Consider the following 25,099-nt stretch of genomic DNA (forward strand, 5'->3'; position numbering starts at 1 on the left):
TCTTTTCATTTTCACCCAAACCCGGTTTGTTAACATTTAATTCTTTTGAATTAACCGGTGAAACTTCATCATCACTATCATTACCCGTGATGTCCTCAACTACCCCCTCAACCAATTCGGGTGACAAATTGGCTTTAAACTCTTTTCCACTTCTTAAAACACTAACATGATGAACATTAACATTACCTCATGACGTACCATGCGAAGGGTTTACCTTAGTGTCGCTAGGAAGTTGACCCTTGTTTTTCTTCAATTCAGCCACGTCGGTTGCTAATTGACCCATTTGGGTTGTTAGTGATTGGATGCTTTTGTCACGAACCTCATCCTTTTGCATTCGAACTTCATCGAGTTGGTTCCGTTTTTGCATCTCCATTTGCATGCTTTTTAGCATCTCCATCATCTCGTTTCCACCCGAAGACCCCCTTTGTTCTTGACCCGTTTGATATTGCTTTTGATAGCTTTGGTTGTTCCCGCCTCGATATCCACCTTGGTTATTGTAAGGCTGGCGTGAACCAAAGTTACCTTGGCTACCTTGAAAGTTCGGTTAGCTTGATTTGAAGGGTTCCCATACCGAAAATTTGGGTGGTTCCTCAACCCGGGGTGGTAGGTATTAGAGTTCATGTTATTGTAGTTTCTACCACCCCCTCCTTGACCTTGAACTGCATGGACTTCTTCATATTGCCCTTCCACCATCCCTTGGCAATTTTCAGCCGCATGACCTATTTCATTACACAAAGCACAAACATCATAAATTTGGTTAGTAGTTTGAACATTACCATCATCGATTGCGTGCACTTGAGGTCGGGCAATGGCCGGTCGTGCTCTCCTTGATGCTTGAGCTTTCCTCTTTGATGTAGTTGCCATGCTCTCCAAGAACTCCCAATCATCATTCTCGTAATTTGTACCAAAAGTCCCACCGGTGATAGACATTAAATCACGGGCATCTTCGGCACTCAACCCCTCATGGAAGGCATTCATCAACTCCCACAATTCAATTCCATGGTGAGGGCAATTCTTTATCATCATATTGAATCGTTCAAATGCCTCATGGAACATTTCACCATGTTGTTGTTGAAAGCTCCTCAACCCCTTTCTAGCATCGTTGGTCTTTTGGGCGGTGTAAAACTCATCCAAGAAAGTTTGTTGCATTTCCCCCCATGTATATATGGATGCTGAAGGTAATGTGTAGAACCATTTTTTCGCCTTATCTTCCAAAGAAAAAATTGGAATAATACCAATTTAATATCGTCAGCCGAGAACCCTTGACTCCCAAGAGTGTTACAAATCGAGTCATAAGCCTCCAAATGAAAGTAAGGCTCCTCCGTTGCTAACCCCTTATATTTTGGTAAACTTTGCAAAGAGTTGGTCCTCACTTCAAATGTCCTCCCTTGATCATTGTGAGGAATGACTACCGGTGAAGGGTTATGAGTGATTACCTGCCTAAAATGTGCTTCGATGCCCCTCACGTTTTCTCTAAGGTGCCTCCTTGGTACACCGAACCTACCCCTTGGGGGAATAGGACCCATTGGCCTTGGCACATGCCCTTGTGGTGCAATTGGTTGTTGAAACTGTTGTTGCGGCATTAGTGGGCGTTGAGGTGGTCTTTGAAATTGTGGTTGCACATGTTGCGGCCGGACTTGTTGCAATGGTATAGGGCGTTGCATTTGTGGCCCTTGTGGTCTTGGCCGAGTGTTTTGTGGTATGAGTTGTTGTTGTTGTGGCATTCCACCGACACTTGCCATCCCTTGAGATTGACTTTGCATATAACAGAATTCTCCTTGATCACCAAACCCCCATAAGTATACCCGTCTTTATCATAGCCCTCAAAATCTCCGTATCCTTCCTCATATCCATCTCCCCCTATACCCGAAGTTTGCCCGAATGGAAGGGTTGAATATTGAAAACCCGCTTGGTTCGATGGTCTGAATGTTGAAGTAGCATGGACAATGGTCGAAATTGGTGCTATGGTATGGCTTGAATATGACGGACCCGCACCCGGGAAGAAATGGGATAATGGTGGTATAGTAGTGGAAGGATTAAAGGTAATGGTTGGTTCTTCTTGGGTAGTAATGGGTTGTGTGGTGTTGGTTGGTGTAGTGTCATGAGGTGGAGTAGGAATTGTAGTGGAATTTGGTATGGTTGTGTTTGGGATGGTTGTGTGGAAGTAGGTATAAACGATGAGGTCGTTTGACCCGTTGTGGGTGGTACTCGTGTTTCGTCCATGATATTTCTTGGTGTAATGGGTGAAGTGGGTGAACCGATGATTCAGTTTTCTCGTAATAAAACTCTGTTTTGCCTTAGCGTTCTTTCGATTTCCGGATCAAATGACAATGGTGACGCTTTGTGAGAGCCTCTAGTATGCATGCACCTGTAGAACCTGCACACTAAACACACCAGTGTAAACCCGAAAATAACAAAGCAAAACTAACAAACTGACACACGTTGCACACTACTCCCCGGCAACGGCGCCAAAATTTGACGTGCTTGTCGTGGTACACACAAATTTAATCCCAATAACAACTATAGATAGTGGTAAAAGGGTATCGAACTCAGGGAGTATATGGAAAGTGTGTTGATTTTATAGCTTTGCGAATTAACTATAATTAACCTAATTTGCAGAAAATAAAGTTCAATGATTTGGATTGTTGTTTTAGAAAACTAAATTAATAACTAATTGCAGATAAAAGTTGGTTGTTTAACAGATTAGGAGAACAATGACCATCTTAGGATTCAGTTTCCTTTAACAATTGTGTGAAATTTCAACTAGAAAGAGTTACATAGACATAACTTGTACATACATAATCGAAGTGATAAAAAGGAACAAAGTACTCGGATTTCTAATGCGAGGTTGTTTCCCGATGATCAATTAATCAATAACCAACCCTAACGCTTCCCGTGATATCTCGATTGCCAACGGCACCAAGAACGTACGATCGAGACTAGAAATTGCACTATCAATTAACAAGCTACAAACAATTATGCATACACCATGATATTCAAGCAATGCAAGTTATCATTCTAGAAATTCAGAAATAAACACACAAAAGTTCAAGATAAACCTTCTCCTAAGATGATCACCGAGAGTTTTAGCCACACATAGCTTGGTGAATCATCATAACAAATAGTTCAAAGTTCATACAAATCGAAATCACAAACCGAATGTTAGAAATTGTTCCAAGCCAAGCAAAATCACCCAAAATCGCCCCTAGTCTGTTCTCCAACTGATCAATGATGAGAAATAACCCAAAAGACACAATAAAACTGATTTTAATGATGGCAGTTACAATTTTCCGCAGCTTCCACCGCAACTTACGATACCGCCATAAGTTACAGTGGACATAATGTTGTTACGGTGAAAACAGTCTGCTTTACGGTGGAATCCAGGTGGAATTCAGGTCCACCGTAAATTACGGTGGAAACCTGAATTTTGCACTTTGTTTCATCTTTCGTTCCACGCGCGACCCGTTCAACTCCAAACCGTCCAAAGCTGCGTTTTATCCACTTTAAGCTCCCGAACCGCACCTGAAACATAAGCAACCGTAGTCATCTAATTCAAGATAATTACGCGATTAAGTGAAGGATTAATTCGTCTTTTAACATGATTAAGGGTTGTCCAATGGACCACCCGTCATTGTCATGTCTCTTGTTTAGTATAGATGGAATTAAAAATCTGATTAAAAGAAGAACTAGACTATTATGATGGCCATAACTGGAAAACCTTGTAGGCATGGTAACCATATGTGATTGTGTTGTTTAATATGTTGACAGACCACCACGTGATAGTTTATCGGCCCAATGAGTGTTGTCAGCCCACCAAACAAATCGGTCCAATAATAATCCTTCGAATACTTTAAATAGTTGTCGGCCATTTGTTTTGATAATGGTAATACTTGATGCTTGTTAGTTTTTATAATGGCCCGATAATACTTGTTTGTCGATGAAAAGCATGTGTGATGACCTTGTGTATGTGTGATTCGGTTAACAAAAAAAGTATGTATGTATGTGCTATAAAACATGATTGGATGCATGAACTAGATAGGATAAGTACAAACACATGAGGAATATCATGATGATTGATTGTGGATCTGATTGTACACGTTAATAGAAAGATTTGGGGTCCACCCATGTTCTCGCAAGCCATGAATTCACATGGTTGAAACAGTTACTAACTAGAATCTATGTGCACTAGGGTTTAGTGGGTGGATATTAAATAATGCTATGATAGTTGTGTAATTGTTTGAGTCTATATGAATTTCATGCTGTGGTATTTTGTTGATTGAGTTCGTATGGAACATCTCTAGAAACAATAACGTGTATGTAACTGGTGATATAATGTTTTGTATGTGAACCAAGTGGTGATGAAATACTGATTTATGTAATGAATGATGATTATGTTAGGTAATTGATTAGTAGATCATAGTATAATAATCTGTTTGTATGGTGCTTTTGATTTCTATAAAATTGATTAGCTGATTTCTATAAAATTGTTAAAAGAATTCAGGGTTCCCGCACACTTTAATTAATGTGATGATTGTGGAAAACAGATTGGGGTATGTAAAATAATTGTTGGTATATTGGTATTGGGCCGAGGGAATAAAATAGGGCCATAAGTCCAGCCGGTTACATTCTTGAAATAGGGCTGTGCACTTAAATGGAAGTTAGAATTGGGCTTGTTTGGCAGATGTGCCGCACACACACAATCAGCCATTTGGGGTGGTGGCCGGGTACTCTTGGGCTCGCACGGTTGGGCCTTAAGGAGCTGGGAATTAATAATTAGACTAACCTAATTGATATAATGGGCTGATGGGTCTCCTGTCACGCATATGCATCTGATGTGGGCCGAAGGGAGTATTGGGCCGGACCGGGTAATACAAACTGAATAGATGTTGGGCTGTATATTTCATTAGGTTTGAATCATATGGGCTGCACATGTTTAATGATGGGGCTCGAGATGTTCGCGAGTAAACTATGCATGTTTGTATGAAGTGAAATTGAGCTATTACGTGTTATGTAGTTATTCAGGGACACTAGGTGATTCGATTAATGGTCACGACTTGAACTATATGTGTGCATTACTTGTACAATGAGTATGCCTTATGTGAACGACGAATATGTGAATTAATCATGCGTGAAACATCTAGTGTTTGTGCACTCGAAACTGATTGTTACTGGTACCCATGTTAGGGCGTGTTTGATCCACTGTTAAACAAGAAAGTAATCATACCAAGCAAACCAAGGTGAGTTCACACTTTCCACAAGGCATGGGATTCCCAAGGGTTGGGAACGGGTAAAGGATTTAAACTGAAACTGCGTGATCTCCTGGTTTGGGACACGTACACACCCTCTTTATTGAAGGGTGACAGCACGTGATAAGAATATAATCGAAACCTGCGTAGTCTCCTGGTTTGGGAATTACGTACACACCCTCTTTACTGAAGGGTGACAACACGGATACTAGACCAAAACTCTCTATCATGAAGTCCCTCCTTTTATATCGACTTAATCGCCGGGCCAATGGCGAGCGGGTCATTAGTTAGATAGCGCTATTTAGGTTTAACAAGCCTCACACCGTGCCGCAGAGGACGGGCGTGAACTAATGGATCTGGGCACTAGTCAAAGATGATAGACATTGACGTCAGGGCACCAATTTACTTTAGTCAGTGGTCAATATGGTAAACGGGTCTAGTGGTTCACATGGGGAAGCCCCCACTGGTTATGGTTTGGGAAAGAAGGAATTGGATAATCATATTTTCAACTATGGGGTAACCCCCACGGCAAGTAAGCCAGCTAAAGAAAAACTAAGTTTTGAAACAACTTAAAACGAACACCCAACTGTGAACTCGCTCAACTTTGTTGTTGATTCGTTGTTACATGCCTTACAGACTCTTAGGTGCATATCATTGGAACTTGCTATCTGGGAGGCTGGAGTGGTCATGGGTCGAAATACATGGAATCGCAACACAAGAGGAATGGTTTTTACATATGGTTTATAAACACTCAACGAATGAATTATGCTTCCGCTGTAAACTGTGAATTAATTGTACATTGTAACACTTATTGTTAATAAATGAAAGTTTTATTAAAATTTACCTATGAGTTCAATGTGATTGGTGGCTAAGATCTTGGTCAGTCACGCCTCATGCGGTGATACTCCGCTTGTGGATTTTGGGGGTGTGACAGATTGGTATCAGAGCCATTGGTTATAGTGAACTTGGTTTTATTTAAAAAGGTGAAAACGTTTTTTTTTTGTAAAACCAGACTATAACCGAACAGTTCTGAAAACGTGAATACGACCGTGACACTCAGCTCCAGATTGCAAGGTTCGCCTCTCGTATACTCATTGTAGTGCATAACTAGTGAACGCCTACATATAATATTGCATGTGATTGCACGTTTAGCACAACAATATGAACTCATGTATAGTTACACATGTTATGTGACTGATAAGGTGGTATTTCCCTAAACCTTCACGACTTAGCTTCGTGATACTCTTTTTTTGCTACTCGAGTTTGAGGAACCATTTGACATGAGTTAAGAGGAGCTGAGATAAGCATGCAAATCACAATATTATTGTGGGTGCACACATAATAATAATGTGGGGTGCATGCGAGTCCCAGTGAGGCTTAACATGTGAAAAAGGGGTTCTGTTTCGTTATCTGATCGATGTGAAACATAACAAACCTATAGGGGTCATAGCAGTGATTGTCCCCTACTCGAACATGAACTTTTCTTTTCTCTCTGGGTCCCTTCAAATCACGATGCTATCGAGTATTACCTGAACACCCATCTGAACACTTAGCGAAACGTGTAGAATGTTAGGTGCTTATACTAACGTCCCTGAGTTGGATGTCGCAACGTCGAATGATTGATCGATACCTTTCTTACTCCTCTCCGTTTGCTGGAACTCATGTATTGACGTGTTAGATCCCAAAGTGTGATTACTTCTGCAACACTCCCGTAACATACTGTGTATTACTCAAACAACTTGCAACATCGATGGACATGAGGATGAGCGTAGTACTTTACCGACCTTAGTACTTTGACAACCCTAATTACCGGCAACAAGCACCAGCGAATTGGCTTCAATCGAATCCTTAACCCTTTTCAGCTACTCATGGGAGTCAACTCTTACGAATCAATCGGGACATAAGCAATGACAATCGACTGTAACGTGGAATGTGTAACTGCCAGCATAGTGAGTAGCGCTTTAGGACGCGGCTCAGAATGTGAGAAGATGGAACACCAAGAGGAGAATGCTCTTAGAACAACATGTCGAACACAATGCAGCCATTTCAACTTTGTACATCATGATCATTGAGTTGATCAACACACCAGCAGCTGCAGGGATCGCATGAATCGACCGTATTTGTTGACAAGGTTCTGAATCCTGACCAGGAGAATGGAACGCCATGGGTGGCATTTGTATCTTATTTTAAAACTTCTGAGGGAGGAGCCACTCTGCGCAAAGTCTTGATAAATGTAATTTCTGGGTTCGAGAGGTACCTTTTGGGCATATAATCAGCGAAGTGGGAATGTACGTGGACCTCGCTAAGATCCGTCTTGGTTGGAAACTGATCGACACCAAAGAATCCTTCAAGAATACAGCAATTTCTTGGTCTCGCTTGATACTATCGCAGATAAATTGCAGGATTTTCGAAGGTCGCGCAGCTTAAATCTTTCTAGCACAGCAGGGTGTTGTGTTAATGAAAGACAGAACAGGAGGACGTCTTTTCAGCTTTCGAGTTCCAACTCTGCAATGCACCGAGCATCATCTTTACCCGAGGGTGCGGGTGATTTAGTGGTATACCACGATGGCCCGAATCAGAGTCCTGGTTACACACGCACGCACCGCGAAAAAGTGATGAATTACGTGATGGAGTTACAAGGAGGAACTGCACGACACACGACTGACGGTGAAAACCGTGGCCTTGGGATTTTAGATGGAGGCCTTACTTGGACAGTACCAGATGCGTTATTTAGACCGATCACAAGGGCCTCCGGTGTGACAACTGTGTTCTATTAATCATTGTACAATATAAAACAATGTTGATTATTAATAAAACAATGTGCTTTGGTGTTATTATATGTGTTTTGGTGTTGTTATGTGTGTATTTGTGTTTGGTGAGTTTTCAATTTAATTAGATTCCAATTTCAAGCTTTAAATCGCTTTCTGGAAGGTTATACGCGCACTGATGCGTAAATATAACCAGTTTAATGCAACAAACACTCCGGAATAGTGAAATAGGCTTAACATACCTTAAATAACCTCCACATAACTCAGAAATAAGTTTTGGATGGTTTGGTGTGTTGAAATCAAGTTTGTTCGATCGCGGGGACTATTTGTGTCAAACTGCGAAACTATACCTATTTGTATAGTAACGAACATTCCGGAACTTGATCATAAGTTAAACATACCCTATATAACCTTTACATAGCTTAGAAATAGGCTTTGAGGGGTTCGGTATGCTAAAATAAACTTTATTGATCAATAGGGACTAAAAGCGTCAAAAAGTGCACAAGTTTGCATTTTCGCGCATATTTTACGTTCCGAATATATCCGGACATCCAAAAATTCATGTAATCATTAAAATATTATGTTTTAGTGTTTGGCATGATAAAAATCCATTCGTCGCTTGATTTGGATCGTTTTTGCGTTCGTTACGACTTCCATCGTAATTAAGCGAATAACCCAACCGTACGACCAAACGAACCGACATCTGAGATATTTTTGAGCATGTTTTGAGTTCCCTATACTTTAGCTTTACTTTAGAGCCTTGAAATGGGGTTAATGGGGCTTAAAAGTGCAAAAAAAATCAAGTTTTACAAGTGCAGGGACCATTTTTGAAATTTCTGACCAGTTCAATGAACCTAGTCCATTTTGAAGTGTTGATGGTTTTAACCCATGGTTTTTCAAAACCATGGGCTGGTATTCAATGAACCTAGTCCATTATGACTCATATTAGGGGCTCCCATGGTTTTAGAAAACCATGGCCACACATGTAAGGTCCAGATCAAAGCTCAGTTTTCGATGAACGATCTTAACGGTTCTTGAATTCCTATAAATACCCACCATCACTTCCTCCCAAAGCACACTTGAATCTGATTTTGGCTCTCTAAGTTGCAGTTTATGCTTCATACATGAGAGTAAATCGGATCAAGAGCTTGCGGGGACCTTCTGTAAGTATTCTTTCGTTCTTTTAATTCGTTTTTGTCGTTAAAGTCAAACTGCGTTTGACTTTCTGCTTTGACCAGTTTATGGTCAACGCAAAGTTCGTTTGAACTTCATAATGTGAGCGTAATCACGATGGTTATAGTCCCTAGTGACTATACCTACTGATTACCACGTTATCTAGGCTCAGTGACGAGTCGTAGTTTCGGCCAAAATGCGTTTTCTCGCGTATTTTGTAACCAAACTACTCTAGGATATCAAAACCATTTGTTTTGATATCAAAACCTGTTTTCTAACTTAACTAAATGTAATGACCGCTATTCAAAAATAATAGAATAACTACATAAGCAAGATTTTTAGGAGAATTAAAATACCACTTTGACGCTTAAAGAAATTTTTACAAAAATTGGGCATGACCCGTTTGTAAAACGGACATACCCCCTGTTTTTACATAACATACAACATTTACCTACGACCCAATTTACATAAAAACCATTCCAACAAAAGTAACAAGTTTTTAAATCTAAAACACTTCAACAAAGTCTAACAAAGTGGCAAAACAAAGACCCAAAAGTATGCATATGAGTTGCGGAAGCGTTTGGTATTTTAAGGCTTGAACATGTGCTCGTCCCATAACTCCAAATCGCCTATAGAGGTGCTTTACCTACATTAACATTCACAAATTTAATAAGTTAGCTATCTCATAAAAAAAAAATCATAACCTTTCGATTTAGCTTTAACCACATGAAACATTCTTACTCTTAAGCATACAACAACCCAATAATTGGGTTAAGCATAACCACTCTCGTAGAGAGTTTGACATACGCATTCGACCCACGAAATAGGGTTTAGCATAAACACTCTCGTAGAGAGCTAAGCATACACATTCAACCCATGAGATTGGGTTTAGCATAACCACTCTCGTAGAGAGCTAAGCATACACATTCGACCCATGAGATTGGGTTTGCATAACTCAACACTACTTTCACTAGCATACCCAAATCCACGAGGGATTTGTCGCTTGCTTACTACATCGTCAATCTCGTTATATAAAAATAGCTTTAACAACGAAAGTTTATATAAATAGGAAATATAATAAAGACTCGTATGACACGAAGCATACCTCGATCTTGTGCTCCTTCCGCTTGCTTAGTGCTTGTACCTTCTTCTTTCACGCCTACATTAGAACATTCATTCACTTATTTAGTTTGTGGCATCATTATACTATTTCCACATAAATTCTTCTTTTAGGCATTTCATCGAACACTTGGTAAGCATCATACATAAGGCACAAGGTACAAGTTTACTAAGCATGTCCCTACTAGTTCATCACAACACATGAATCATCTTCCTCTAAATTCATATAATTTCCATTCCAAAATCAGTTTATCTAGCATTTGAGCATCACAACAATTTCACATATCAAATAACACATGATCCTAATTCTCATGAATCTCCTATTAGTAACATAATCTTTACAAGGTGGGTTTTTCACTATACTTTTTCTAGAACATAATTTCAAGCATGATTCCTATTCTAGAAAGCAATCTTAACTCAGATTCATTACATTGGTTACAAGGAATCGAGATTTGGTCTAACCCCTCATTCTAAAAATCACAAATTCAGAAAATCAAGCTTACCACTTACAAAATTGAGGTTAGTTATCCAGATTTATGGACTCATGCATTAGATTATCTTGAGAATTTGGATCCAATTGCCTGTTTTTGCTTGAACTAGGGTTTCCCCCTTTCTCCCTGCTTGTTCGATCGTTCCCCCACCAACACCAGAGTGTTGGTTTTTGTTATATTATTATTGTTATTAAAATTTTGTCATAATCACACTTTTAGTCCCTAAGGTTTTAAGTGTGGATAGTTATCACACTAATTTTCTTTCTTAGTTAACAATTACCAAAATCTTTTGACTTGGTTAATTATTACAATTTATACACCTTTAATAAAACAAGTAAATGAATAGCATATTTTGGGGTGTTACAAGTCTACCCCCCTTAAAAGAGGTTTCGTCCCCGAAACCTGATCACATAACAATTTAAGTATTGACATACCGAAAAGATAAGGGTAGTGCTTCCTCATTTCGTCTTCAGTTTCCCATGTAAGATCTGAACCTTTTCGGTGTCGCCATTGGACCAACACTTGTTTAACAGCTTTATTGCGGAGATTCTTCACCTTGAAGTCCTTAATGGTTACGGGTTTTTCGACATAATTTAACCCTTCATCCAACTCGATATCATCGAGTGGTACTAGTGCTGTCTCATCCGCAAGACACTTTCTTAATTGCGACACGTGGAAGGTATTGTGAATCCCGTTTAGAGCAGGCGGTAATTCCAATCGATACGCAACCCTTCCAACCCGAGCCAAAATTTTAAACGGCCCAATGTAACGAGGACCTAGCTTTCCCCGTTTGCGAAAACGGATTATACCCTTCCATGGGGACACCTTTAGCAAGACAAAATCACCAATTTGGAACTCGATAGGACGCCTTTTCTTGTCCGCATAAGCTTTTTGCCGATCTTGAGCTGCTTTCAACCTTGTTCTAACCATTTCGATCTTTTCATTTGTTACTGCTATTAAATCACTTGGTGCAAGCTCCCTTTGTCCCACTTCGCCCCAACATACGGGAGTCCTACATTTTCTCCCGTATAATAGTTCGTAAGGTGCCATTTGAATACCACTATGGTAACTGTTGTTATAAGAAAACTCGACCAGGGGCAATTGGTCATCCCAACTTCCTCCAAAATCTAAGGCACACGCCCTCAACATATCAACGAGCGTTTGAATGGTTCTTTCTGACTGGCCGTCAGTTTGAGGGTGGTAGGCGGTACTTATGTGCAGCTTCGTACCCACACTCTCGTGAAACTTCCGCCAGTAACGAGAAGTAAATCTAGTGTCCCGATCCGAGACAATCGACACGGGCACTCCATGACGGGATATGATCTCGTTCATATAAATTTCTGCCATTTTCTCGGAAGAGTAAGCTTCTTTGATGGGTAAAAAGTGAGCGCTTTTTGTAAGTCGGTCTACGATTACCCATATTGTATGTGACAACTCGAACTTTAGACTTGCTTGATGTATCGTTACGTGTTTATGTGACATTTTGAGCTAATGAATATTACGTGATTTATGAGATGTCATTATGTGTATTGTGTAATATACGTTGTATGTTAATTGAACCGAACCCAAACTGCACACGATAACCGGTCACACAAGCCTTTGGCCTTACACCTTACATTCGGTCCATTAGGTAACCGAGTGGGCTCGGCCCACTCCCCACTCGCAACCACTATACCAAAACTAAGGGTCTTGTTTTCCTCTCATTTGTTACAACACAAGAAAACACACACATAACCCTAGCTCCTCTATCTCGTCTCTCTCTCTCGGCTTGTTTAGGAACCGACGGCACAAGGCCATCCGATCACCCTTCTGGTTCGGATCACATCTCGTTACTTGTAACCGGTTAGTATGTTTGTTTGAATTCATGTTCGATTGTATGTGATGCCATGATTGCTATCATTCGGTTATGCGATGTAACTAGGGTGTATGTTAGTAAAATTGATTGGTTGTTGATGTTGGATGCGAGTACTTATAATAGTGATGTTTGTTAATCTGATTTATTGTTGATGATGTTAATGATAATGTCTTGTTGATTGGCTATGCAATTCGAGTTAACGTTCATGAAATCGGATTATAATGTGATTGAGTGTTATGAATATTGTTATTGTTCATAAGTGGGATTATTAGGGTTCATAAGAATTGATGATTTATTCCCCTGTTTGATCGATGAATTCTTGAATGGCAAACTGTTAGTTGATAATTGATTTTTGGAAACTGTCAACGATGATTGAATTGCCTAAATGAATTGCATGAAATCAGGAAAGTCGTTACACACACGGTTGCGACTCGGCATCGCTTGTTGCGAGTCGGAACCCCACTCGAGACCACAACAGCACAAACCGAGACCACGGTTGCGAGTCCCGTTGCGACTCGTAACCAGACCATGATGAGTCGAGATCACCAGTTGCGACTCGCAACCTCCTGTTGCGACTCGTAATCTCCGGCCGTGACTCGTAACCAGGCCATGATGAACCGAGACCACCGGTTGCGACTCGAGATCGCTGGTTGCGACTCGAGACCTTCTTTGCATGTACACTGTTTTGGGCCTACACTGTCACGGGCCCAATTCTATGACTGTTATGTTGTTGGACTGATTGTTATTGGACTGCTTATATTATTTGGGCCGAAACCTTTATGATTGGACTTGTATAGTTGGGCCGGGTTATGATTGGGCCGAACACTTAGATTGTTTATCCATTTGTTGATACGTGTACGTGGTTGCCATGACTATATGTGATACTATATACGTGCTATGTACGAACCTGACTTGCATAATAACCATGATAGGACGTGGTTGACCATTTACTTGCTACCTGTACTCTTTCTGTGTATCTGCCGAGCAAACCAAGGTGAGTTCACACAGCCAAGGCATGGGATTCCCGGGTTGGGAATTGGGTTGGATATGTTATTGTAAAAGGAGTTACTCGTACTTACGCATATACCAGACTATAGACCATCGTCCTCAGGTTAGTCAGGACACGTTACGTAAAGCCTACGTAACCCAGTATATTTGCCATATGTCTCCCGGGTCGGGAGGACACGTTACGTAAAGCCTACGTAACCCAATACCATCTACTGGCTTCCGGGTCGGAAGGCCACGCTACGTAAAGCCTGCGTAGCCCCCACGCGTACCACTGTCCTCGGGGAAGGGCACGTCACGTAAAGCCTACGTGACCCTGTACGTTTTCCTGTTCTCGGTAAAGAAGAACACATGGTCGGAAGTTAGTCTAGTAAGTACCATAATGAGAAGCCTGTTATAAAGGATAAACGTGAGAATTCCTCGCCAAAAGAATACACTTGCTTGGGAAGCCCTATTTGATGAACTTACGCATGACTATTACAAACTTATTTTCCTGTGAACTCGCTCAACTAGTTTGTTGATTATTTGCTGCATGCCTTGCAGGGCCTTAGGTATACTTGGAGCTTGCACCAGAGGAGAAGCGGGTCGTTGTGGACAAGAACTCGTGAATGCTTATTAAACACTTTTACATTCACACATTGATACTTATGTTTTGGGCTTTACAATTAATGCTTCCGCTACTTAAACAGTGTTTGGTTTTGAACACCAATTATGTCTTTGATTATTATTAAATGCTATGTTTGATATAATTGGTGGCTTGATCCTGGTCAGTCACGCTCCCAAGCGGTGGTGCTCCGCAGGTGGATTTTGGGGGTGTGACAGATTGGTATCAGAGCCATTGGTTATAGAGAACTTGGTTTTAATATGGGAAAACGTTTTTATTAAAACCGGACTATAACCAGAACAGTGCTCTCAACGATCCACAACGACGCTTCGCTCCACGTGCAAGACTCGACATCCTAGGTAATAAGGTTATGTTTATTGCCTGTTTGCTAGACCTGCTTAGAACTTTGCTCGCATTACGCTTAGATACACATGCTTTGATTTCATGAGAACACCTATATGCCTACGCTTTTCTGTCATCGCCCTACTCGCGAACCATTCTTATGTATGCTATTTGTTACAATGAAGATCATGTCTGGACGAATCAACATGACACAAGCCCAGCTAGAGGCTCTCGTTCAAGCTCGAGTTGCTGCGGCACTTGCAGCCGCACAAGCAGGAGGTATATCCTGTGGTTATAGCACACACTAGGATCTTTAGATCCTACACTCCTAAACTAGCCCCTGTAATTAAACCTTGTCCTATTCGTACACAATAGGTCAACCAACACAGCAACCGGTCTGCACTTTCAAGAATTATATGGGCTGTCGTCCAGGTACCTTCAGCGGCACGGAGGGAGCGGTTGGACTCCTCCATTGGTTCGTAAGGCTCGAAACTGACTTCGAGGTGCATGATTGCCCTGAGTCCCGTAGAGTAAAGTTTGCTTCTAGGACACTCGAAGGTGCTGCATTAACCTGGTGGGAAGCACAGGTTCAGATGTTAGGGCTGGCAGCTGCTAACGCCACTCCCTGGAACGAGTTTAAGGATTTAATTAAGGAAGAGTTTTGTAGTCGAGAAAACATCCACCAGCTAGAGGAAGAGTTCCTCAACCTACAGATGGTGGGGTCTGAAATTGAAGTTTATACGAGGAGATCAAACGAGTTAGCCACATTTTGTCCTACTATGGTAGACTCTCCCACCAAGCGCATCGAACTGTACCTCAAAGGTCTGGTGCCCGAAATTCAGAGTCTTATGACCACAGCTAACCTTGGCACTATCCAGCAAGTCACTCGACTGGCTCATCGTCTCACAGACCAGGCTGTGGAGCAGAACAAACTACCAAAGCGTGCTGGTACAGATACTGCATGTGTTTCTAGAGATAATAAACGCAAGTGGGATGAAAACCAGAGCACGGGATTGATTTTGGACGACTACTATTGGCCCGGGCAGCAGTTTACTAGTAATCGTGGGCAGAGAAGATATCTAGGAATTCACCCATGGTGCAACCATTGTAACAGACACCACAGTGGACGGTGTCGCAAGGAACGATGTCAGAGATGTCTTAAGATTGGTCATGAAGCTAAGGATTGTCGAAACTCACGTCCTGTAGGCCAGGAACAACAGCCTCAAGCCCCACAGGCTCAGTGGCAGCAGCAAGGTTTCAGAGAATGTTTTCAGTATAGTACAGAGGATCACTATGAGAGACGTTATCCACAATTGAACTGGAACCAGAACCACGACCATGGCAGCAGGAACGGCAATGGGGCTAGCAGCGGGAGAAACCATGGAAACAATGACGCCCACGACCGTGTGTCTGGGATGGGTCAGAGTGATGCAAGGGACGATCTTAACGTAATAATGGGTAAGCTACTTCTTGTCGACTCTTATGTTACTATATTGTTTGATTCGGGTGTGAATACCAATTATATGTCCTTGAAGTTAGTCGAATGGTAAATCATACCCCAACTCCCTTGAGCAACCAACGTGTCGTAGTGTTAGTTAATAGTAAAAGTCTGGAAGCTATACTTAGTTCAGGGTTGTAATCTTAACCACACTGGTCAGACGTTCCCTACAGACTTCATTCCTATAGTTCTAGATAGCACCTATAGCTCGCGCACCGTATCGCGTAACTTTAACTGAACTGGAAGAACTGTCAAAGCAGCTAAGAGAGCTCTTGGAAAAGGACTACATTCGTCCAAGCTCTTCGCCTTGGGGAGCTCTAGTATTGTTCGTGAGAAAGAAAGACGGTACGTTCAGGATGTGCAACGACTACCGTGAACTCAACAAGGTGATAGTGAAGAACCGTTATCCTCTTCCGCGCATTGACGACTTATTCGACCAGTTGCAAGGGTCGTGCTACTATTCGAAGACAGATTGGAGGTCGGGGTACCATCAGCTGAGAGTCCGGGATGAGGATGTCTCCAAGACCGCCTTCAGAACTCGTTACGGTCACTACGAGTTTCTCGTCATGCCATTCGGGTTAACGAACGCGCCTGCTGTATTTATGGATCTTATGAACAGGGTGTGCAAACCCTATCTTGACAAGTTCGTCATAGTTTTCATCGACGACATTTTGATCTACTCCAAGAGTCAGGAGGAACACGAGCAACATCTTCGCCTTATCTTAGAACTCCTTCGGAAGGAGCAGTTGTACGCTAAGTTTTCTAAATGCGACTTCTGGCTTATTAGAGACTTTTCGAAGATTGCTCAGCCGCTTACGCTACTGACACAGAAGGGTGTTACCTATCGCTGGGGAGAGCCCCAGGGGACTGCTTTTCAGCACCTAAAAGATAGACTTTGCAGCGCACCTATCCTCTCATTGCCAGAGGGCACAGATGACTTCGTGGTTTATTGTGATGCATCCATTCGGGGACTTGGATGTGTGTTGATGCAGCGTGACAAGGTTATCGCTTACGCCTCTCGTCAACTCAAGATTCATGAACGGAACTACACGACGCACGATTTAGAGCTGGGAGCTGTTGTTTTCGCGCTTAAGATATGGCGACACTACCTGTACGGTACCAGGTGCACGATTTACACCGATCACAGGAGTCTCGAGCATATCCTTAAGCAGAAGGATTTGAACATGCGTCAACGGCGATGGGTCGAATTACTAAACGATTATGAATGCGCTATCAAGTATCATCCAGGCAAAGCCAATGTGGTGGCTGATGCCCTTAGTCGAAAGGACACTTTACCGAAGCGCGTGCGAGCACTACAGCTTACGATTCAGTCTAGTCTTCCTGCACGGATACGAAATGCTCAGGTAGAAGCATTGAAGCCCGAAAACGTCAAGGCTGAAGCCTTACGCGGCTCACGACAACAGATGGAACAGAAGGCAGACGGCGCCTATTATGTAACGGGCCGGATTTGGGTCCCTCTTTATGGCGGTTTACGCGAACTTGTGATGGATGAAGCACACAAGTCTCGCTATTCGGTACATCCAGGGTCGGATAAAATGTACCACGATATCAGCACTACCTATTGGTGGCCTAGTATGAAGGCCCACATTGCTACGTATGTTGGAAAATGCTTGACATGTGCAAGAGTCAAGGTCGAATATCAGAAACCAGCTGGTCTACTTCAGCAGCCTAAGATACCGCAATGGAAATGGGAAGAAATTTCCATGGATTTTGTTACAGGCCTACCAAGATCTCAGCGTGGAAACGATACCATATGGGTGATCGTGGATCGACTCACCAAGTCTGCACACTTCCTGCCGATTAAGGAAACGGACAAGTTCTCCACACTTGCAGACGTCTATCTTAAAGAAGTTGTCTCGAGGCACGGGGTGCCCACATCTATCATTTCGGATCGCGACGCACGATTCACGTCAGAACTTTGGCAAGCAATGCATAAATCCTTTGGCTCACGACTAGACATGAGCACAGCATACCACCCTCAGACGGATGGACAGTCTGAGCGTACGATTCAAACTCTTGAAGACATGCTTCGGGCATGCGTCATCGATTTCGGCAACGGCTGGGAAAAGCACCTCCCTTTGGTGGAGTTTTCTTACAATAACAGTTATCACACCAGCATTCAAGCCGCTCCATTCGAGGCATTGTACGGGCGTAAATGCCGGTCACCTCTCTGTTGGGCAGAGGTGGGAGATAGTCAGATTACGGGTCCAGAGATTGTAGTGGACGCCACAGAAAAGATTGCACAGATACGACAACGCATGGCGGCAGCACGAGACCGTCAGAAAGCCTACGCGGACAAGCGTAGAAAGCCATTGGAATTTGAGGTCGGGGACCGGGTTTTATTGAAAGTTTCACCCTGGAAGGGTGTGGTTCGTTTTGGCAAACGGGGCAAACTGAATCCGCGATACGTCGGACCATTCGAAATTATAGAAAAGATTGGCAAGGTAGCCTACAAGTTGAATTTACCAGCTGAACTCGGGGCAGTTCACAATGTCTTTCACGTATCGAACCTAAAGAAGTGCCTATCAGATGAAAATCTTATCATTCCTTTCAAGGAACTCACTATCGACGAGTGGTTGCAGTTCGTTGAGGAACCAGTCGAAATCACGGACCGGGATGTGAAGGTCCTCAAACACAAGAGAATCCCTCTTGTCCGAGTTCGTTGGAACTCCAAACGTGGCCCAGAGTACACCTGGGAACGCGAAGACAGGATGACAGAAAAGTACCCCCAGTTATTCGGGAACAAGGCAACCACTACTGAGGCTGAAGCTACTACTTCGGAATTTCGGGACGAAATTCCAGATCAACGGGGGGAGGATGTGACACCCCAGGAAAATCAGTGAACGGTACAGTTTACCTAGCTTCCTCAGTGAGTGCATACCAAATTTCGGGACGAAATTTCCAATTAGTTGGGGATAATGTGACAACTCGAACTTTAGACTTGCTTGATGTATCGTTACGTGTTTATGTGACATTTTGAGCTAATGAATATTACGTGATTTATGAGATGTCATTATGTGTATTGTGTAATATACGTTGTATGTTAATTGAACCGAACCCAAACTGCACACGATAACCGGTCACACAAGCCTTTGGCCTTACACCTTACATTCGGTCCATTAGGTAACCGAGTGGGCTCGGCCCACTCCCCACTCGCAACCACTATACCAAAACTAAGGGTCTTGTTTTCCTCTCATTTGTTACAACACAAGAAAACACACACATAACCCTAGCTCCTCTATCTCGTCTCTCTCTCTCGGCTTGTTTAGGAACCGACGGCACAAGGCCATCCGATCACCCTTCTGGTTCGGATCACATCTCGTTACTTGTAACCGGTTAGTATGTTTGTTTGAATTCATGTTCGATTGTATGTGATGCCATGATTGCTATCATTCGGTTATGCGATGTAACTAGGGTGTATGTTAGTAAAATTGATTGGTTGTTGATGTTGGATGCGAGTACTTATAATAGTGATGTTTGTTAATCTGATTTATTGTTGATGATGTTAATGATAATGTCTTGTTGATTGGCTATGCAATTCGAGTTAACGTTCATGAAATCGGATTATAATGTGATTGAGTGTTATGAATATTGTTATTGTTCATAAGTGGGATTATTAGGGTTCATAAGAATTGATGATTTATTCCCCTGTTTGATCGATGAATTCTTGAATGGCAAACTGTTAGTTGATAATTGATTTTTGGAAACTGTCAACGATGATTGAATTGCCTAAATGAATTGCATGAAATCAGGAAAGTCGTTACACACACGGTTGCGACTCGGCATCGCTTGTTGCGAGTCGGAACCCCACTCGAGACCACAACAGCACAAACCGAGACCACGGTTGCGAGTCCCGTTGCGACTCGTAACCAGACCATGATGAGTCGAGATCACCAGTTGCGACTCGCAACCTCCTGTTGCGACTCGTAATCTCCGGCCGTGACTCGTAACCAGGCCATGATGAACCGAGACCACCGGTTGCGACTCGAGATCGCTGGTTGCGACTCGAGACCTTCTTTGCATGTACACTGTTTTGGGCCTACACTGTCACGGGCCCAATTCTATGACTGTTATGTTGTTGGACTGATTGTTATTGGACTGCTTATATTATTTGGGCCGAAACCTTTATGATTGGACTTGTATAGTTGGGCCGGGTTATGATTGGGCCGAACACTTAGATTGTTTATCCATTTGTTGATACGTGTACGTGGTTGCCATGACTATATGTGATACTATATACGTGCTATGTACGAACCTGACTTGCATAATAACCATGATAGGACGTGGTTGACCATTTACTTGCTACCTGTACTCTTTCTGTGTATCTGCCGAGCAAACCAAGGTGAGTTCACACAGCCAAGGCATGGGATTCCCGGGTTGGGAATTGGGTTGGATATGTTATTGTAAAAGGAGTTACTCGTACTTACGCATATACCAGACTATAGACCATCGTCCTCAGGTTAGTCAGGACACGTTACGTAAAGCCTACGTAACCCAGTATATTTGCCATATGTCTCCCGGGTCGGGAGGACACGTTACGTAAAGCCTACGTAACCCAATACCATCTACTGGCTTCCGGGTCGGAAGGCCACGCTACGTAAAGCCTGCGTAGCCCCCACGCGTACCACTGTCCTCGGGGAAGGGCACGTCACGTAAAGCCTACGTGACCCTGTACGTTTTCCTGTTCTCGGTAAAGAAGAACACATGGTCGGAAGTTAGTCTAGTAAGTACCATAATGAGAAGCCTGTTATAAAGGATAAACGTGAGAATTCCTCGCCAAAAGAATACACTTGCTTGGGAAGCCCTATTTGATGAACTTACGCATGACTATTACAAACTTATTTTCCTGTGAACTCGCTCAACTAGTTTGTTGATTATTTGCTGCATGCCTTGCAGGGCCTTAGGTATACTTGGAGCTTGCACCAGAGGAGAAGCGGGTCGTTGTGGACAAGAACTCGTGAATGCTTATTAAACACTTTTACATTCACACATTGATACTTATGTTTTGGGCTTTACAATTAATGCTTCCGCTACTTAAACAGTGTTTGGTTTTGAACACCAATTATGTCTTTGATTATTATTAAATGCTATGTTTGATATAATTGGTGGCTTGATCCTGGTCAGTCACGCTCCCAAGCGGTGGTGCTCCGCAGGTGGATTTTGGGGGTGTGACATTGTATCATGCCCTTTCTTTGTTTTAGGAAGTTTGGTTATCAAATCCATCGTTAGTTCCTCCCACTTCCATACCGGTATCTCCAAAGGTTGTAATTTCCCATACGGCTTTTGATGTTCTACTTTCACTTGGGAGCATGTTAAGCATTTCGCGACGTATTTAACTATGTCACGCTTCATTCCCGGCCACCATTAATTGGCTTTCAAATCCCGATACATCTTTGTAGCCCCGGGATGGACCGAATATCGAGACTTATGTGCCTCGTCGAGCAAGGCAGTTTTGACTTCGCAGAATCGCGGAATCCAAATACGGCCGAACCGCGTCTTAAACCCGGTCGAATTTTCTTCTAGATTATTGATCACACCTTTTAGTCGTTCCCTCTTCAGGTCTTCCGCTCCGAGCGACTTTATCTGGGATTCGCGTATTGCCTCGAGTAATCGTGGCGTAACTACCATCTTCATGGATTTCACTTTTATGGGAGGTGGATACTCTTTACGGCTTAAAGCATCGGCTACTACATTTGCCCTCCCCGGGTGGTAGAGGATATCACAATCATAATCTTTGATAAGTTCCAACCACCTCCGCTGCCTCATATTTAGGTCTCTTTGTTCAAAGAAATATTTAAGGCTTTTGTGGTCCGAGTAAATGGTGCATTTTGCCCCATATAGATAATGCCTCCAAATTTTTAATGCAAACACTACCGCCGCTAATTCTAAGTCGTGTGTGGGGTAGTTCATCTCATGAGGCTTCAATTGTCGCGAAGCATAAGCGATAACTCTCCCTCTTTGCATTAGAACACAACCCAATCCCTGGTGTGAAGCGTCTGAATAGACCACCAGGTCTTCGGTTCCGTCTGGTAACATTAGGATTGGGGGACTTGATAGTTTTTCTTTCAACATTCGAAAAGCCTCCTCCTGTTCTTTTTCCCATACAAACTTCTCTTTCTTTCTGGTCAGCTTTGTTAAGGGCAGGGCTATCTTGGAAAAATCTTGTATGAACCTCCGGTAATATCCAGCAAGTCCCAGAAAACTTCTTATCTCTGTTGGGTTTCTCGGAGGAACCCATTTCATTACAGCATCGATCTTTGAAGGATCAACCATAACACCCTCTGCATTTATCACGTGCCCCAGAAACTGTACCTCCCTAAGCCAAAAGGCACACTTTGAAAATTTTGCGTAGAGCTTCTCCTTACGGAGAGTTTCAAGTACTTCACGCAAATGTACCGCATGTTCGTCCTTGCTTCGTGAATAAACCAAAATGTCATCTATGAATACAATTACCGATCTATCCAACATGGGTCGGCATACACGGTTCATAAGGTCCATAAATACCGCCGGCGCATTTGTTAACCCGAAGGACATAACTAAAAATTCATAATGTCCGTAACGGGTTCTAAATGCGGTCTTTTGAACGTCTTCTCCTCGTACTCTAACCTGATGGTACCCAGATCGCAGATCTATCTTGGAGAACCAACTCGCCCCTTGTAGCTGATCGAAAAGGTCGTCAATTCTAGGTAAAGGGTAGCGGTTCTTTATGGTTAGCTTATTCAACTCCCTGTAGTCGATGCACATGCGCATCGACCCGTCTTTCTTCTTAACAAATAAGACGGGCGCTCCCCAAGGAGACACACTCGGGCGTATAAAGCCTTTGTCTAAGAGGTCTTGTATTTGTGTCATTAATTCCCGCATTTCCGTGGGAGCTAATCTATAGGGAGCCTTCGCGACTGGTTTCGCATCTGGATTCAGTTCGATTTTGAACTCCACTTCTCGCTCGGGAGGGAGTCCCGGCAATTCCTCCGGGAATACGTCCGGAAATTCGTTCACAACTTCAACATCTTCAAGCTTTGGGAAGCTTTGTTGAGTATTTACTACGTAAGCTAAGTATGCTCTACTCCCATTGAGCACGTACTTAGCGGCTTGAACGAGAGTACATAGTTTCGCTTCTATCTTTCTTTCGCCTTGTACATTTAATCGTCTTCCACTTGGGGCTCGGAGATGTATGGTTTTGGTTTCACAATTTATCTCCGCGTGGTTTTGAGACATCCAATCCATACCCACTATTACTTTGAATTCCCCCAAGATCATGGGGATAAGATCAATAGCAAACTCCTCATCCTCAATGGTCAATTTACAATTTTTACATATTTCGTGCAACAAGAAACTTTTGCTATCTGCTATCTCTACTTCTAAGGGCATCGACATTCGTTCAATCTTAAAGGATGGACGTTGAACAAGTTCACTAGAGATAAACGACATGGTAGCTCCGGTGTCAAACAAAACGTAAACCGGTATAGAATTTATTAGAAAAATACCTGAAACCACATTTGGTTGGGACTTGGCTTCTTCAGACGTGATCTGATACATTCTCCCCTTTGCCCTAGAACCCTCTTGCTTCTTATCTTCTTTCTTTGACCCTTGTTGAAGCTTTGGACATTCCGACTTGATATGCCCTTTTTCGAAACAGTTGAAACAAGTCTTTGGGTTGTCCGGGCATTGATAGGACGAATGCCCCTCCTTACCGCATTTAAAGCACCCCTTCTTACCTAGCAAACACTCCCCGGTATGGAGCTTTCCACACGTCTTGCATGGCGTAATCCCACCTTTCGACTTACCCTTTCTTCCTTGATCCTGAAACTTCCCCTTTTTGGATGGACTAAAACTTGCACCCTTTTCACTCGGCCTCTTTTCACCTCGCTCCTCTTGCCTTTTAATTTCGATCTCTCTATCCCGTGCTAAATCAATGAGTTCTTCAAGAGTTTCACATTTTGAGGGAGTGATGAACTCTCTAACTTCTGCCTTTAACACACCATAAAAACGACTTATCTTCATCCTCTCGGTTGTTACCAATTCCCCACAGAACTTCATCTTATCCATAAAATTGTTTGCTATTTCATTCACTGATTCGTTTTTCTGCCGGAGGCGTAAGAAATCCTCCTGAATCTTGTCGATCGCCGACTGTGGACAATGATATCTCATGAAAGGCCCCTTAAACTCCTGCCAAGTCATAACTTGCAGTCTGTCTTCGCCTACCTCCTTGCTGTGAGCATCCCACCAATCCTTCGCCTGATGGGTTAGTAAACCGGTAGCGAACATCACTTGATCCTCCTTATCACACCGACTTCGCATAAAGACCGCCTCTATGTTCGAGATCCATCTTTGACATTCAATAGGATCTATTTTACCGTCATACGTCGTCGGATGGCATGCCATAAAATCCTTATAAGTGCACCTTCGTTCCTTTCCTCTACCCTTGGATCCTTCGATTAATTCCTTCAACTCTTCGAGCTTACTAGTCATCATAGCATCCACAACCCCCAGAACTCGGCTTTCTACTTCTTGTGCCAACCGTGGAAGGTTGGCTTGCATAACCCCTTCCGCTACTTCTGTAACTCTGTTCTCGAATGCTTCTTGTCTAGCCACATCATTGTTATCATCATTATCATCGTTAATATTTCTTGCATCAGCCATCTACACAATGTTAATATTTCGTTTAATACAATTTAATCATTCAGCATATCTTTAATCATTAATCATCATTCATTTAATCCATTTCATCTCATTTGCTTCGTTCCTTTTGATTCTTACGAATCCTTTCTCATTGTGTTCGCTAATAGTGATTACACACACTTGTTAAACCTTTATGGACACAACGTAGCCAAGAAATAAGCCTTTTAAACAAACCGGTAACACAAAATATGAAAAACAAAACAATTCAGCGCTTCAGCATTAGGTAAGCCGTCGGCGACGGCTATGTTGCCCGTCGGCGACGGGCTCGTATAGTGGCCGTCGGACAATGTTCACCCGT

The 25,099-nt window shown here is 42.6% G+C and overlaps 1 protein-coding gene and 1 non-coding gene across 2 annotated transcripts; one reads left to right on the forward strand and one right to left on the reverse strand.

Moving 5' to 3' along the window:
* The first annotated feature begins 994 nt into the window (after positions 1-994).
* LOC118480837 lies at positions 995-1,100 on the forward strand. The gene has a single exon (XR_004863818.1). It is a non-coding gene; the product is annotated as a small nucleolar RNA R71 (small nucleolar RNA).
* An 8,428-nt stretch (positions 1,101-9,528) lies between these two features.
* Positions 9,529-24,762, reverse strand: LOC110866345. The gene is made up of 3 exons (XM_022115524.2): positions 23,607-24,762; positions 10,293-10,346; positions 9,529-9,833 (listed from the first exon to the last, which is right to left on the reverse strand). The coding sequence occupies exons 1-3, from the start codon at positions 24,760-24,762 to the stop codon at positions 9,817-9,819; spliced, it is 1,227 nt and encodes a 408-aa protein (XP_021971216.2). The 3' UTR covers positions 9,529-9,816.
* Positions 24,763-25,099: the final 337 nt, after the last annotated feature.

Source organism: Helianthus annuus, chromosome 7, assembly GCF_002127325.2.
Source record: "Helianthus annuus cultivar XRQ/B chromosome 7, HanXRQr2.0-SUNRISE, whole genome shotgun sequence".
NCBI lineage: Eukaryota > Viridiplantae > Streptophyta > Magnoliopsida > Asterales > Asteraceae > Helianthus > Helianthus annuus.